At 45.9% G+C, this 17389-nt stretch overlaps 1 protein-coding gene across 1 annotated transcript in view; it reads right to left on the reverse strand.

Moving 5' to 3' along the window:
* Positions 1-14788, reverse strand: part of tgfb2 (transforming growth factor beta 2) — a gene marked incomplete in the record, with an annotated part of 36260 nt that extends 21472 nt beyond the window's left edge. The window contains 1 exon segment of the mRNA XM_022753599.1: positions 13594-14788. Within this exon segment, the coding sequence (XP_022609320.1) occupies positions 13594-13939 (346 nt within the window).
* Between the last annotated feature and the right edge of the window lie 2601 nt (positions 14789-17389).

Below are 17389 nucleotides of genomic sequence, written 5' to 3' on the forward strand. Positions count from 1 at the left end.
CTTTACAGGCCACTTTACACAGTGTCAGGGAGTCAGAGGCTGCAACATGAAAGAGTCATTATGGTGTTGGCCGGGGCCGAGCGGGACACCTGCAGCGGGCAAACATCTGACTGAAGACAGGAAGAAACAATTGCAGCTCAAACTGTTTCACTTGGAGTCGGCTCAGGAGGACTTAGACTCAGTCCTCCACCTCAGCTCTGCTCACTCAGTCCAGGTCATGAAGGGTTTTTACCATTTCCCTTTTTATTTTCCAAACCTCAGCTCTCCTTCACGAGCGGAGCAGGTGGCGGCCATACTGCTCAGCTCCATGAACAATAACAGATTCAGAGTGTGGGAATACATAAATGAAAACATTTGCTGTGAAATAATTACGCTGTGAGGAATCCAGCTGTGACTGCTTCTGCAGATGTGCTGGCATCAGGACGTCCACATGTGCACATGTGTCTCCTGAGCTCTGGTCTGGGTTCTGGCACGGACATAATCATCATCATCATCATCATTATCATCTTTTTCTCCTCACACACACACAGTCGCGTTATCAAGTGTCTAGTGTAATAATTTAAACATTTCAGTTGCCTTGGAAACTTCTACTGCAAAACATGTAGGTTTAATAAAACACAACATCACACTGTGAATGTTTAATGAGGAGATACTGTGTTTTTTAAATGGCGGGAGGAGGTGGGGTGGAGGTGGGTGGGGGGGTGGGTCCACAGTGCAAATTCCCCCAAACTCAGATTTATTAGCGGATGCGACTGTTTACTACCTCAGAATCACTCCTACCGTTGGAGAATGGAAAGAGCGGCTGAGTGTTGGTCTGCGGGGCTGAACGCTCGTCTGACTGGAGGGAAAAATATTTGACCTACTTTTCAGTATTTCTAACTTCAGACAGGAACCAGGGAAGAGAAGGACAGAGGAGAGAAAGTCAGTTTATTTAGAGAGTGAAATCACCACAAACACACTGACAGAAATAAATGTAAAATATATCAAAACAACAAGGTAAAAACAACCAAGTTGTTGGAAATGAATTCAATTAATCAACTGAACTGCGGGTCTCAGTCTCTGTTTATGATGAGTCTGGAGATTTAACACACAGAAATGGATCAGAGGATGAAACTGCTCTGCCACCACAGCATCAGTGGAGAAATGAGATGGCCTGAGTCCTGGGATCTGGATCCACATGGAGGACAGTGCCGAATCCTGTCAGGTCAGGAGGTGCTGATCCAGGAGGGTTTCTGACCCAGATGAAACAAGGACAGAATAATAATAGAATAATAATGTTGTAAGATTTTTTTTTTTTTTTTTTTTAAGAATTCTAATGACTCTTCTTTGGAAATTTTTCATCTGAAGTTATATATCCATGTAAAAACACAAATGTGACACTATTTCTTTTGTTCTTTATGTGTCTGCATCAGATTTTTTATTTCCCTGCTTCCTGCTGATGAAGGTCAGCATCTGCTGTTAAGAAGTTTAATTTCAACAAGAGCAGTTTCTCTATGAACTGTTCATAAACTAACACAAACACCTGGTTGACCAACATACTCTGTGTCCACGCAACACAACACGCAAGAAGGAGGAATCTGCAGGTGACTGAACGTAGCCTGAGAGACAAAACCCAGGGCATACAGTCTAAAACTATCACTACTGTTCAGTCTAAACTAATGCTGCTAAACTAATATAAACTGAAGGTGATACATCAATATATTTCCATCAACTGTCCTTGTTGTTTGACAGCTGCAGTAAAAGACAAATTTAGAGAGAGAATCAACCTGAGTCAATACAAGAGAGGGGACAAAAACACAGTCAGAAGGGTGGAGGACACGAGGAGGGGATGAGAGAGGGGAGAGAGAGGAAAGAGAGGGGGGAGAGAGGCGTCAGGAGTGAGAGAATAACAGTGTGAGAAGAGGACGACAGCCTGAGTGGCTGACAGAGGAAAGAAAAGGATCAGCAGAGAGGGAATGTGAGCTCTCGCCTGTCTGGCTCCTGCTGACTCCGCCCCCTTCTCTCTCACCTGCCAACAGTAAATTGAAAACAACTCTGCTCATAATCCTGAACTAAAAATACACAGAGCTGTGAAGGGCCTGCACCGGGCTGTCAGTCTGCAGAGGCCCAGTTCACAGCACAAAACACACACACACACTGCTCACACGTGACACAGAAACACACACACACTGATATGGATCGATGCAGGTCACACACAGCATGTGCACACAAGGGGGGTGGGGGTGTGTGTGTGTGTGTGTGTGTGTGTGTGTGTGTGTGTGTGTGTGTGTGTGTGGGGGGGGGGTCCAAAAGTCTGAGACCACTTTCCCTCTGGGAACCAGTTCAGGAGCTTTGTCCACCAGTTACTGCTCTGATAACTGGACCTACACAGACCTCAGAAAGGGGCCACCAGTTCATCATCTGTGTTTTAAACCAGGTCAGAGTTTTATTTTAACGTGACCATGTGACCTCTGATCAAACAGCATCATCAACAACAGCTGCTCACTGTATATGTGAAATCTGTTTACATATGAAAGTGACCATGATCTCAGGGCCAGTAACTCTATATTTCTAAATAAACTTTCCTTCAAGATACAAGTTTTTTATATAGTGAACAGCCTCAACGCAACCACCTGACAACACGTCCTGAACTGGGTTCTACATGAAAGTTTTCTCTGCTGCTGGAGCAGGTGGTGGGATTGTTGCTTCACAAGTCAGCCATGTGTTTACAATACAAGAGGTTATAATATGTCCTCTTAGCAGCTATGTCTTCAGGACAGATTGAAGGTTAAAATGACTCAGTGTCAGAGCATGAGGAGACGGGCCAGGGCTAGCTGGTTAGCATGCTAACTTCAGTAGAGAGAAAATACAACCACAAGTTAAAGACGTAAGTTTATGATTGATTGTCCCCAGTCAGTGAGATTAACTGTGAAAGCTACTGCTGCATAGCTAACGTTAGCATTAGCAGCTGTTCAGCCTTGTCAAGAGCTTCAGCCATTGTTGCATTTATAATACAAGAGGTTATAATATGTCCTCTGAGCAGCTGCTTTTTCAGGACAAACTGGATGATACAGTGACTATCAGAAAGTGATGTGACAGACTGGGCTGGAGCTAGCTGGTTAGCATGCTAACTTCAGTAAAGAGAAAAGATGTGAGAGAGACAAGAGTTAACATTGGCGTTTATTTCCAGCTGTTGGTGAGTAAAGGAGTGAAGTTTGATGCTGAACTCACAATGTTTCTTCTAGACTGGTAAGTAAACAGCTGCTAATGCTAATGTTAGCTATGTAGTAATAGCACATTTAGCACATATAGCTCCTTTAAAGGATCAGGAGCTACCTGGTCAGGAAATCATTTCTTTTGACAGAGCTCTGTGACTTTCTGGAAAATTGAAACAAGTCACTTCAAACAGCTGCTCTAGACTGGTAAGTAAACAGCTGCTAATGCTAATATTAGCTAAAGTATGTAGCAATAGTAAAACTTCCATATAGCTGAGAGAGAAAGTGCTGCTGAAGACAGAGACCGAGAGTTTGGACTAACACCACCTGCTGAAGCTGAAGTCAGCATCACCAGCTCATTCTGTCTGTTATCATATGCTTTAAATAATGAAGTACTTAGTATCTAGAAGAAAAGTAAACAAAACATAATGTTAAGAATTCACCCTGAATAATGATGATCAGTTTCAATGTTTTGTTTCTCTTTCTCTTTAAGTTGAGTCAATGCTGACAGTCATGTCCGTCTGATCTGTGCTCTTCATAACCCTGTTCTCTCCATCAATGTGACTGACTGTTCCACAACAACACACTGAAGGTCTGGGCTCACGTCACACTCAGCCTCCTCCTGCATGATGAATGCTGTCAGTGCTGGATGGCTCACTGCCACTGTAGCTGTGTGGCAACAAGGCAATTAAATCATGGCACACACACACACACACACACACACACACACACACACACACACACACACACACACCCACACACACCAGAGAGAGAGAGACTGGCAGCAGGGCAGTATGACATTGCCTCATCACTCAGTGACTGACACACAGCCGTGACCACAGCTCTGCCTGTTGCATAACCTGAGAGCCACAAACACTGTCCACTCTCCCATCCAGCATATGAGCCACACCAGGCCCGGCCGTGGCCCGAGCACCACACGTCCCCTCTCCCCTCCCCTCCCTTCCCTCCTGCACTGCTGTTAAGACTATCATCTTACTCGGGACTTGTGCCGTTGCTGTAAACAATACAGAGAGTGCTAAAGGAGAACTTGTTATTCTTCTACCTCTCTCGCTCACTCTCGCTTTCTTTCTCTCCCTCCTGTTATGCAACGCTGCCTGGCTCAGAGGCTGAGCAGTTCAAATGGCAGCAGCGTCCAGGTCTTGCGTAAGTGAACAGAAAGCGGGCTCTCAACAACAACCCTGTGGTGAGGTCCGTCACTCAGGCAAATACCCTGAGGTCTTAAAGTGTTCAGCTCTCCCTGCAGCTGCTCCCCCTCCCTCTGATCTGGACTGCAGCTGAATGTGAGGACCCGGATCAAGACTCAGAGACAAAAACAACTGGACTGCAGTCACCACAGCTGACTGCTGGCTCTGCACAGAAATGAAAAATGACGGTCAGTAACCAGGCAGTCTGTTTGCAGCAACGCAGCAACAACACACCGACTGACATCAGCTGAGAAAGAGCTTCAGGTCCCGGAGACCAGAGGACACCTCAGTCTGAGTACACTTGAGTACCAACAGCACCCTGACCAAGACTAGACCAGCCTCAAGGCCTCAGTGTCATCTCAAACTAAGGCTGCGGTCGAAAAGTCTTTTTTTCTTAGGAAGGTTCCTAGCTGAGCAAAATGACCTGTAGTATCTGAGCAGCATCATGATCACAGCTGCTCCCGTTCTCTACATGAGGAGGAAAGGAGCTTCAGTGCCTCCTATCTTATCTCCTTCAGCATAGGAAACACTGGACCTTCCTTTGCGAAAGGAAAGGAGAAAATGCCGTCCCACAATTCCTTGCTGCACCAACATTTCATACAACATAATTGTAATTTTACCACAGCAGACCCAGTTAAATGTAGAAACAACAGAGAAACAGAGTCATCATGAAGAACTAGCATACAATCTTTATCATCATCATCATAACAACATATACACATATATGTTGTTTCAAAACCACTCACAGCAGTGAAAAATTAATTTTCTCTACTTAAAAAATGGGTAAAAAGTCAAAACTCTATATAGCCTACTTACATCTGAATATAATTCACTCTGGCCGCGACTCAGCTGCTTATTTTATTTAATTATTACATTAATAAGTTGGTTTAAAAAAAAAAAAAACAACCAAGTGAAATCCCAGTTGGATTTTCTCCATACAAATGAATTCTCCTTCACATCTCCTTCACCTCATGACGTTTTCCTTCGAGGTCGAGGAGTCTGGTTTGAAAGGAGATTCTTTTGACTTTTCAACTGAAGTCAAAGTCTCAGCTCCTCAAACCACCTTTAGCCACACCCACTTATGCAGTGATTGGTCAGCTGTGTGGATCTGTCCTTTTACCAGAGTTCACAGCTTCTTCACAGCTCTACAGACTGAAGCAGGAACCAGGAGGCTGCACCGATGTCTGTCACATGACACAGCTGATAGATCAGACCTGTTGGTACCGCTTCACAATAAGTCTCCCCTTATAAAGGATTTATGAATAGTTCATAACTAGTTTATTAATTAGCTTGTTAACACGTTGAAAAAAATCCTTTTTAAACTGTTATAACACATTAGATAAAAAGGGCAACAGTGACCTGTTGCTTGCCAAATAGTGAGCCCACATTTATCTGTACTGTTAAGCCTCATGTCTCAGCCAGCATTTGTACATGCTGCTTCATCACGTATTTGTTAAGTAAGTAGCAATTAACCAATGTCAGCATCTTAATGGTTGAAAAGTTTCATTTGGCAGATGAAATTATGCCAAATCAAATTATCATATCAAATGACCAGATTCATACTCTGCAGTATTGTTTACCTTGACACGCTCTCAGCAGCCGTCCTCATTCTAATCACAGGTGTTGATATGACATATTATATTAATGAGTTACTATTATTTATAACAAGTAACTCATTGATAATTGATGATGAGTTTCACACTTTACAACAAGATTCCTTTTACCAGTTATAAATGGTAGTGACTCATTAGTGAGACGAATGAGTAGTGAGTATTAACTTGATCTTGCCAAATAGTGAGCCTGCATCACCATATGAAACCTGTTATAACTTGTTCATAATTGTTTAATTATGATTGATAAAGCGTTAACAACCGAATTAATGACCATTTATATAAACAATTTATGAATCCTTTATAAGGGTAGTCTTATTGTGAAGTGGTGCCGACACGTTTAAACCTACATACAGAGACATCACATGTTACATCAAACACATCTCAAGATATCAGCCCAGATCCCTCCACTCAGTCTGAGTCAGACTCTGTTACTGTCAGTGAGGCCTCTGTGTTAAACATATAGAGTTTGGTTGGATGAAGCTTCAGTAGCTCTGCACTGACAGACCTGCAGACGGAGCCTGTGTGAGTGTCTCAGGTCTGGACCTCCTCCCAGAGTCTTGATCTCCGTGTGTTTGTGTTCATGTGTTTTTACAAGACTCCCTCCACAAACCAGCAGCCGCCACACGCCTCTGTTTATTTACAGAGGGGCAGGAGATTAAGCAGAGGTTCACTCAGACCACCGCCATCCATCACACACACTCTGCAACACAAACACATCACAACACACACTCTGCCACACACACACACACATCACATACACCCTGCAACACACACACATCACAACACACACTCTGCAACACACACACACACACACAGAGACACAGACACACACACACACACACAGAGACACAGACACACACACACACACACAGAGACACAGACACACACACACACACACAGAGACACAGACACACACACACACACACAGAGACACAGACACACACACACACACACAGAGACACAGACACACACACACACACACAGAGACACAGACACACACACACACACACAGAGACACAGACACACACACACACACACAGAGACACAGACACACACACACACACACAGACAGACACAAACAAAAGTGATACCAAGGCAAACTACTACAGTACTGTTGTGACATGTTCAGAAAACTGAGAGGGTACGACAGACTTTTACTTTTACTTTTACTCTGACACACACACACACACACACACACACACACACACACACACACACAGACACAGGGAATTTCATGCTAAACATTATGAATATTTTTCTTCCTGATGCTCCACGCCTTCATGATGATGATGATGATGATGATGATGATGATGATGATGATGATGATGATGATGATGATGATGATGTGATATATAAGTCAGACAGTGGTGTCAGATTCCTCCTGCTCTGACATGAGCCTGACTGTTACTGTTACTGTGTGTTCAGTGTGAACCAGGTCAGTCAGGACTTTGTTATTCAAGTTCATTCTGGACCTTTCACTCAAACCAGCTGCTCTGAACTGTTTTACATATAACATGTATGAAATGAACAGTGAACTCTCTGCTGATGAAGACTCTGATGTAGACCATGTGATGAGGTTCTGCTTCCAGCTGCAGTGAGAACATTAAACCGTACCACACTGTGGTTCCAATCTGCTGGGCCGACACTGACCTTCATCCTTCTAGCCTAGGTTTTAGAATGGATTTTAAGATTTTATCGATTACTTTTAAAGCTCACCGTTGCATCTCTCCTGGTTACATTTCAGACGTCTTAGTGCCCTACATACCAGTATGCACCTTCAGATCCTCCGGCAAAGGTCTTCTGTCTGTTCCAGAGGCCCGGCTGAAAACTAAAGAGGGCAGAGCATTTGTAGTCGGGGCCCTGAGGCTCTGGAACGATCTGCCCGAGGAAATCGGGTTGGTGGACTCTGTGTCTCCCTTAAGTCCCTTCTTAAAACATACTTTTATCTGAGAGCTTTTCCTGGTCTTACCTTCCCTTTAAGTGTTTTATTTCTCTTAAAATGACTCAGTACTGGTTTTATGCTCCTGCTCCTCTTTGCTTTGAAATGTATTGATTTTATTGATTCTATTGTTAAGCACTTGTGTAAGTAAGTTTTTGAAAATTGCTCTATAAATAAAGATTATAATTCATCACTGTCTCCACTCATGCTACATCCACACTACTACGTTTTCAAATGCACACAATCTCTGTTCAGATCAACACACCTGAACACACGCACATACATGACCAGTCACACACACTGAGCATCCGTGAGCTGCTGTAAACAGGAAGCAGATGGTCTACTCTGCAGTTGATTCGTCGCGCAAAATCCTACTAACGAAGAACAGTAAAGACAGTTGTAGCGCTAAAATGCAGAGTTAACCTCCTCAACAGCTGCTAGCAGAGACAACAAGGTCAGTAACACTTGTGATTCATTATCCATGTTGCATTCACCACTGGTAGTCGAGGCTGATGAGACACAATCAGGGAGCGACCCTGGGCGTCTATGCCATCGTTTCCAAAGGTCAAAGGTGTTTTCACTGCTCGAGAACTCCGGAGTGGTGTTGACGGGAGGAGAAAACATAGCAAAAGATTTGTGTTTTAAAATGAAAACGTAGTAGTGTGGATGTAGCCTCAGGTTCAACACCACAGAGACGCCGTGTCCTGACTGGAGAGTTCAGGTTTGAAATGTTGAGGGTTACTGGACAGAGTCAGAGCTGGGAGGGACAACGTGGGACCTCTGCTTTAGGGCTGGCTTGAGTTTGATTGCGAGTCATATTTTGTCTTTGGGGCAGGATGGAGGCTGCACACACACACACACACACACACACACACACACACACACACACACACACACACACACACACACACACACACACACACACACACACACACACACCATATATCCGCCTCGCAGTCTCTGCTTCCTATTAAAAAGTGACACATCCTTCCTGCAGACTCTTCAAAGGCCTGATTAGAGGCTGATCTGAGACCTGTGGCTCTCGGTGTCCTGCAGCCACAGAAATGTGTCTTCACTCTGCCGATACCTGAACGCACACAGTCCACTCTGCTGGGAGATCAGCAGCTCCGAGTCTCCTCATTGTTCACACTGATGTCCTCCAGTGCTGTGTAATGTTTTCATGTGACCTCGCCAACACAAATGCTGTTAAACCTGCTTCAAAGTGTGTAATGTGGTGGATTGTTACCTGATGGGAGCTAATTACTGCTCAGTAAATAAGAGCAGAGAGCAACATGTGGTCCACATTTACTTTGTAAATACGCAGTAAATCTCTGGCTCCATGTTCAGTGCTGCAACAAACAGCCTCTCTCTGTTTGAAATGCTGGCCAAGATTATTAGACCCTGACAGGAGATTTACAGCAGCGGGCTCTGTGTCACTGTCAGATACACTGCTGCTGGGTCTGTGTATACTGTATGTGTGTGTGTGTGCGCACCGTGTGTTTCCAGGACACCTCCAAAGCAAACAGAAGAGTAAATCAGCTGCTGCACATCATCACAGACAAACACTGGCTGTGACTGAGTGATCTCTGCACACACACAACATCATCAGCCTGACAGTGTGTCAGGCATCATCAGCAGATACTGTAGACCAGTATCTGCTGATGATGGAGGACACACACAACAACAACAACAACAACAACAACAACACACACACACACAACACACCCTGCACCAAACCAAACCATCACGTCTCTGCACATGTGGAGTCTGATTCTGTTCACATGTAACCACAGATTTTGAGATCAATATGATCAGTATATATGATATTCTCAATACTGATCTACTGAATTCTTATTAAATATTTCAGTTTAATATGAATGAATTCTGGTGAAAAGCAGACGACCATGAGGGGCTGGATGAGTGTATGAAAACTTCTCCACCTTTGTGTCTTTCAGGTGACGTTGTTTCAGGTCAAAGTTGAAACTGATCAGTCTGAGAGCAGCTGAAAAAGAATCCAAGCCCAGAGCAAAAAGATTATTAATATTATTCCTGCTGGATCCAGACCAGATAAACCAGAATCAAACTGTTCTGGTGAGATTTAAGTTATGTTATGTCATTAGTAAAAATTATCATTTCATTTACTCAAAGCTCTTAAAACACTTCTGCTGCATAATTTAATAATTTAATGTGGTATAAATACATTTAAAATGTCCAGAAGAACAGGTTATCTGTTTCTACGGTTTACATGAGGTAAATAAAGTTCACTGTTCTGTGATAATTCAGTATGAGACGTGCAGCAGTGACACTGACGGTGAACATTTAAACAACAACAACCAGCCTCTCATCCTCATCCTTATACGCTGTTAATATGAACGTCTCACTATTTACTATTATACATGATGAATATGTCCACACACAACACCCACAACAGTTGTTACTGAAGTTTACACTGTGGTGTCTCAGTGTTTCTGACTTTACTGCAGAGAACAAATACATCATAAAGAATGAATCTATGAAAATTAGTTCATGTTGTGGCTCATGATCTTCCATGACTGAGATGAGGAGATGGATGTAGACTGAAAGTTTGGTTTAAATGTAAATATGGCGTCACTGACATCACTACATCAAACCTGACGTTACAACATCACACCTGACATCACTGCATCACACCTGACATCACTGCATCACACCTGACGTTACAACATCACACCTGACATCACTACATCACACCTGACATCACTGCATCACACCTGATGATACAACATCACACCTGACATCACTACATCACACCTGATGTTACAACATCACACCTGACATCACTGCATCACACCTGACATCACTGCATCACACCTGACATCACTGCATCACACCTGACATCATTGAATCACAGCTGACATTACAATATCACACCTGACATCATTACATCACACCTGGCATTACAACATCACATCTGACATCACAACGTCACACCTGACATCACTACATCACACCTGACATCATGTTAAAAAATAACAAATTGTTTGTGTTTACATTGTCAGTCTTGTTTATCATCAGGTGAGAGCCTCCCTTCCTGATAAACACTTGTGTGTTTCAAACACTCCAAACAGAGATAACCCCAATGACATCACTCTGACATCATCAGAAGACGTTACACAGACTGAGGAGACTTGACATGTGTGTGTAACATTGGCTGAATTCCACTTTGACTTGTGACTTCAGTGTAACAGAAGAAACTGTTGCAACTGTGGGCACCTGTAGATAGACAAAGGGGAGGGGTGGGAGGTAACAGGATCAGGAGGGGGAGGGGGAGGGAGAGTGGGATGAGGAGGGGGAGGTTGTCTGGAGGGGTCTTTCTTCCACCCGTCCATAGCCCAGCAACAGAGTCTCTGCTGCTGGAATTTTCCATGGAGCGAGTGGCAGGGCACACACAATGTCTCCCAGCTAACTGGGTTTAAATAGACGACTGTGAGACCTGGGACAGTGTCTCCAACCCCCTCCATACACACACTGCTCACCCACCCTACCCCCTCACCCCCACACCGCCTCACCCCCTCGCCCTTCCCACCCTGCTGCCCAACATTTTTGTAAACCTTCCAGGGCCAGTGCCACACATTGCAGCCTCTGAGGACTTCCTGGCGCCCAACCAAATAAGGCTGATACCGTGTGTGTGTGTGTGTGTGTGTGTGTGTGTGTGTGTGTGTGTGTGTGAAGTTCACTTTCACACGTCCAGTGTGCAGAGACTAAATAAACACAGCCTATCAGCTGAAGGGTTAACTCTCTGCTGTCAGCGTCTGTCTGCAGATGTGAGGACCTGGCCAGTGTCACCAGTTCACATGAATGGTGACCAGTTGTGGCCCCTCTCCTCCCTGTGTGTTGACTCTATATTATTTATACCCTGTGAATGCTTTCCTGACTGCACTTGGCATCGGGCCTCTTCTATTCATATTGAAGGTGTTTACACAAGAGGCGGGGCCAAGGAAAACATTTAGTGCAGAAAACACCTTGGGGCCTCAGGACGTCGTCTCATTTATTTCTGCTTCACTTCACGTCTCTGATGTGGAGGAAACATGTTGGTTAACTTCTCTGCAGCTTCACTGACTCTGATCATTTAGCTTCTACAGCCGAGCCTTTCCTCTCATGTGTCTTTGATCTGCTGAAGCAGAAATTCATCTCCACACGGGAGGTCAAAGGTCAGGGTCGGCTGCAGATTCAGCACAGAGGCTGTCAGCAGAGCGGTGAGGCCACGCCTCCTGCCTGAAGGATTATTACACAAACAGCTTCCTCTGCAAACGTTAGGCGCTGAATGAAACCAGTTGTTTCAGCAGATCAACACACACACACACACACACAGTTCATCAACATCACATCCTGTGAGGAGGCAGCTTCAGTGTGAGGGGATGCTGTAGATCCGTCAGGCTGCAAAGTGTTAGATAAACTGCTGTAACACAGTTTTATCTTCAGACACGGATTTGAATAAATAAAGGGCTAATCCAACAATTTTACAGATAAAAGTAATAAAAACTTCCACACAGACAAATCCATGTTACACTGCAGATCAGTGTTGTTACATCACCCAGAGCTGAAAATGCCTTCTGGGAAAATCAGACATAAACAAGCTGAAGAGTTTTAACATCGACACAAAAAAACAGACAGAAACAATTCCACACTGTTACCAGGAACAAATGGCTCGTGGTCAAAGCTTGATGATGATGATTACGGTCATGATGTCACTGTTCTCGCATCAGCACCATTTTACATTCAGAAATCTGAGTACGTGCCATCACATCTCCTGCTTTTAAAGAGGGGGACGTGGGGGGGGGGACAACTCCTTCAGTGCTCTTTAGGGCAGGACCTCTGTTATCAATTTAATTTACTTAATTTACTTAACTCTAATTTAAAGTCATCTGTTATCTGACCAATCAACAACCAGCACAGATGGAGAGCTCCAAGCCTCGGGCCTCGCTGCCTCAGTTGACCGGACCCCTATTGGTGGCCCGCAGGAACCTGATTACTCCACAGCTGCACTACACCCAGGACTGGATCCCAGTATGGGTGACTGGGGAGACTGCTACACGGACTGCACAGCATGGAGGATGTTCATGGGAGTCCAGTGAGTCTTACACAGCAACTACTGTATGAATCTGTCAGCATGTGGAGTGAGTGACCCCCCCCACACACACACACACACACACACACACACACCACAGATTTTCATGCTCTATGATTCTTCCTTGTTAAATCAGGGTGTTGTGTGAAACTCCCTCTGTGACGTCCTTGGCTGCTGCGTCACACACGCACACACACTCACACTGAGGGTCTCTGTATAATACTGACTACAGAGACCATCAGTCCCCAACAACAAGCTTTGCCCCTCACAGGTTGATCCAGCTGCTCTGACACACCCTGGTGCTAACAGTTAGTGAAAGGTGCTGGACTCTGAGTTAGAGGGCAGGTTGTTGATGTCTCAGAACCACAGCTCTGCAGCGGCAGAGCATGATGGGACGGATTTTCCAAAACAATCACAAGCACACGTGACCGCGTCCAAACGCTGTCTAAGACTTTAACACCTCACACTCAAGTAATAACATTAGAGGCCACATGAACACACACACACACACACACGCACACACGCACACACTTACTCTCTGACGGGTAGAAGGGCTGCATGTCGATCTTGTGTACCTCCTTGGCGTAATACTCCTCCTCGCTGCGCTGCCGCTCGCACGTCGCCGCGCGTTCGTTCGCTTTCTCCTGCAGCAGGTCCCGCGTGCTGTTGTATATGGCCACTATGTCCCGGGACACCTCCTCGGGCTCGGGGAAGTCCTCCGGGGGGCTGGTGAGCTTGAGCTTGCTCAAGATCTGCCCTCGGATGGCCTCGATGCGCTTCTTCTTGAACTGATCCATGTCCAGCGTGCTGCATGTGGACAGGCTGAGCGCCACGGTGGCTAAATCCAGCGCGAGGAGAAGACCGACGACACACAGGTTCATCTTCTCCTCCGGTGTCTTCAAACTCACACACAAACAGACTCAGGGAAATACAGACCGGGCAGTTAAACGTCGCCAGGCAGACGCATTTCTTGATCAAATGATCACAGTGGAGAGCGTTTACGCACGCGAGCCGAGTGGCGCCAAGCAGTTATTTGAAAATCGTTTGGTTCTAATTCCCCAGTTTCAGTAAAGTGAACCTGAAAATCCATTCAACTGTCCCCGGAGAAAAGAGCCGTTATCCGGGAGTCGCGCCGATCTGTTCCCGCTGACCGTGACCGCACAGCGAGTGCGTAAATGCGCCGAGTGCTGCCAGAGCTGGAGCAGACGATGTGGATGAAAACAGCTGAGCGGTGATCGTCAGCGGGACGCACAGCCCTGAGCACACCTCCACCGCATCAGACCGCTGGGCTCGCCGCTCTCCACCCGCACCTCACCGGCCCGAGGTCTCTATCTGCTCAGCCTCAGTGCCTTCATACTCATCTCTTCTTATTCTCCACAAGCTCTGTAAATACACCTAAACTAAAACCCGGTCCTGGCGTCAGCAGGGACGCACGGTGCCAACTCTCTCAGGCTGAGCTGCCGCCTCAAGGTGAAACCAGATCCAGAGAAAACTGTGATTTCACGCTGAAAATCCTCCTTTAAAAGCAGCGCGGTAAAAACAGCTGGGCCTCTCTCCTCGGTGCGACTGCAGAGCGTTTTACGCGTCTCCCTCACCCCATCTAGTTGGGAACGGCTCTTTTACGCGTGCCAAAGACAGCAGCGGCCGCTGGGAGGTTTATATGGGACTAAAGTTACCACGTGCTCCCCCCTCCGCCCGCTTCAAACCCAGGTTGCGGTCATCACCGCCGAAGCTGGGGACCCTTCAATCCACGCTACGAGACGGTTTGTTGTAAATAGGAGTGCTCGCTGTGCCCATTGGGACAGCGCTGCAGCGGATAATGGTCCATTGGCCTCCGGTGCGTCGTGACGCAGGGTCCTAAAGCCGGTCAGCTCGAGGCCTCTGGACTTTGCCACTCTAGAGACCGCGAAGAGTCTCCATCAGACACAAGTTCAACTTTTACATTATTGTTTATCAGTCACGTCACTGTCACAGTGAGAATCCCTCATGACGCAGCTGCAGTGAAATGTTTTTAAGATAGTTGTTGATGTTCTTCTGTTTATCTGAAGATGATCTGACGATTTATTGATTTCATCCTCCTCTTCATTTAATCAACCATGTTCTGTCACAGTCTGATGACGTGTGTCTGAACTGTGTCACTTGACTGACTTTACAGCAGGTTCATCGGGAGCTGGAGGTGAACGAGGTGAACAAAATGATAGCAGCGCATCACATCAATGAAGACTTCACACAACCAGAAAAGTGAATACACAATAAGAGAACAACAGGAGCATGACCTGGTGAGCCTGCCTCAGGAACAGTGGCTCTCTTGTCTGGTTGATATTGTCTTAACTTAAAGAGCCAGACTTCACCTCTCCTGCAGTTCTGGACCGGGACAAATCCAGTGGGATCGGTGAATCTGCTCCCGGCAGACATTTCTCCTCAGATGAGAGATGATGGGTGAGAATCACGTCTAACAATATTTGAAGTTGAACTTTATTGACGGACACAGATGAAGACAGCGGAGCAGTCTGACCAGGTCCCTCTGATGTGCAGGACTGGACTCTGTGAACTGGTCTGCTGGAGGTTTCAGTCTGTAGTTTCTCATCTCCTGCTGAGCTCAGGTCTCTGACCATCACTGTGGATTTCTCAAGGGTCATTGCTGAGCAGCTGAGTACAAACATAATGACACCATCATGGTCTGATGCAGATTCATATCTGAGGTTTCCGTCACAGCGTCCTGAATGTCTCATAGAGTCAGGAGCTAGAACTTCACCTCACTGAGTCCGAAGTTGTGTTAGCACTGCAGGGAGCTGCACCTGCGCCTCTGGGCCACAGGTGATGTAGTGTGAGGTCACCGGTCAGTCACTGATCTCTGAATTCCATCAGGGTGAATGCTGTTTGGTTGTAGTGTACACTGCAGCAGAATCAGACCTCCCAGACAGACCTGATGTGGATTTAGTTGGACTATATTTTGTGTGTGTGTGTGTTGGGGCCAGGAAGTCCTGCTAAGTCCCTGACAGGTGCCACAGCATCAAATCAGTGAAGTCCATGGATCAGGACGCCTCCGTTCACCTGTTGCACTCCGCCCGACCACAGCCGGTCATCCATCAGACCTGACAGCCGCTCTGAGACTCTCTGCACCAGAGGCCGCTGGAAACCAGATGGTGTCACTAAATCAGCACCCACACTGACAGATGTGACACGAGGAGGTGTGCGTGTGTGTATGTGTATGTGTATGTGTATGTGTATGTGTGTGTGTGTGTGTGTGTGTGTGTGTGTGTGAGAGTGTGTGTGTCTCAGGCTGAGTGTCATGTCCAGCACCTGCTCCACATGCAGGAGCTGATATGATAGATCACACAGTTCATTCAGAATCAGACTGGTTCACAGGTTGTTGATAAAATCATTTAAATTCATGTTTCCCTCATAAGTCTAGACTCAGGACTCATCTAACCCTAACCCTCATCATGATGATGACAAAACTGAAGTTTAGACATTTATTTAAAAGTAAAAACTGAAATCTTAAATTGACGTAGGCAGACACACACTTCAGTTTCCTCCATTTCTCTGGATCATCTCTTGATCTCTCTCTCTACACCTTGACTGGAGTCCACCTGTGGTAAACTCAGCTGATTGGACATGATGTGTAAAGACACACACCTGTCTATATCAGGTCTCACAGCTGACAATCATCAGAGCAGAAACCCTGAGGAGGAAGGAGCTGCTGCAGAGCTCAGAGACAGGACTGTGTCGAGGCTCCAAAACATTTCTGCTGCATTGAAGGTTCCTGAGAAGAACAGTGGTCTCCATCACTCTGACATGAAGAGGTCTGGAGCCACCAGGACTCTTCTAGAGCTGGACCTGGACCAACTGAGACGTCAGGGAGAGGAGAGGAGACCAAGAACCTGATGGTCTCTCTGAGCTGATGAAACCAGGACAGAACTGTCTGGTCTCAGTTCTCAGTCATGTAACCAGTCATTGCTCATCACCTGAACACCACCATCCAGCAGTGAAGCCTGGTGGAGGCAGCATCAGGCTGTCGGAGACTGGTCGGTCAGGGCTGAGGGAAAACTGAATACAGACCCTTCCCTGGACCAGGTTTTATAAGGACTGTTAAGTTGCTCATTAAAGGATAATTTCACATATTCATAGCTTTGTCCATCATTTATGTAATGATAAAATCATACCAGGTCTGGACTAACCTGGGTGGGAGCCCAGGGGTCAAGAGGAGCCACAGGCACCTACTGGGGACTAACATACATGCTGAGGGCCACAGAAACCAGGGGCTCATCTCAGTGACTCTTCAACATGGACCCTGTCACAGGACTTTATACATACACTCATTAGGACAT

The sequence above is a fragment of the Seriola dumerili genome, unplaced genomic scaffold (assembly GCF_002260705.1).
Source record: "Seriola dumerili isolate Sdu_G_001 unplaced genomic scaffold, Sdu_1.0 BDQW01000191.1, whole genome shotgun sequence".
NCBI classification, from domain to species: Eukaryota; Metazoa; Chordata; class Actinopteri; order Carangiformes; family Carangidae; genus Seriola; species Seriola dumerili.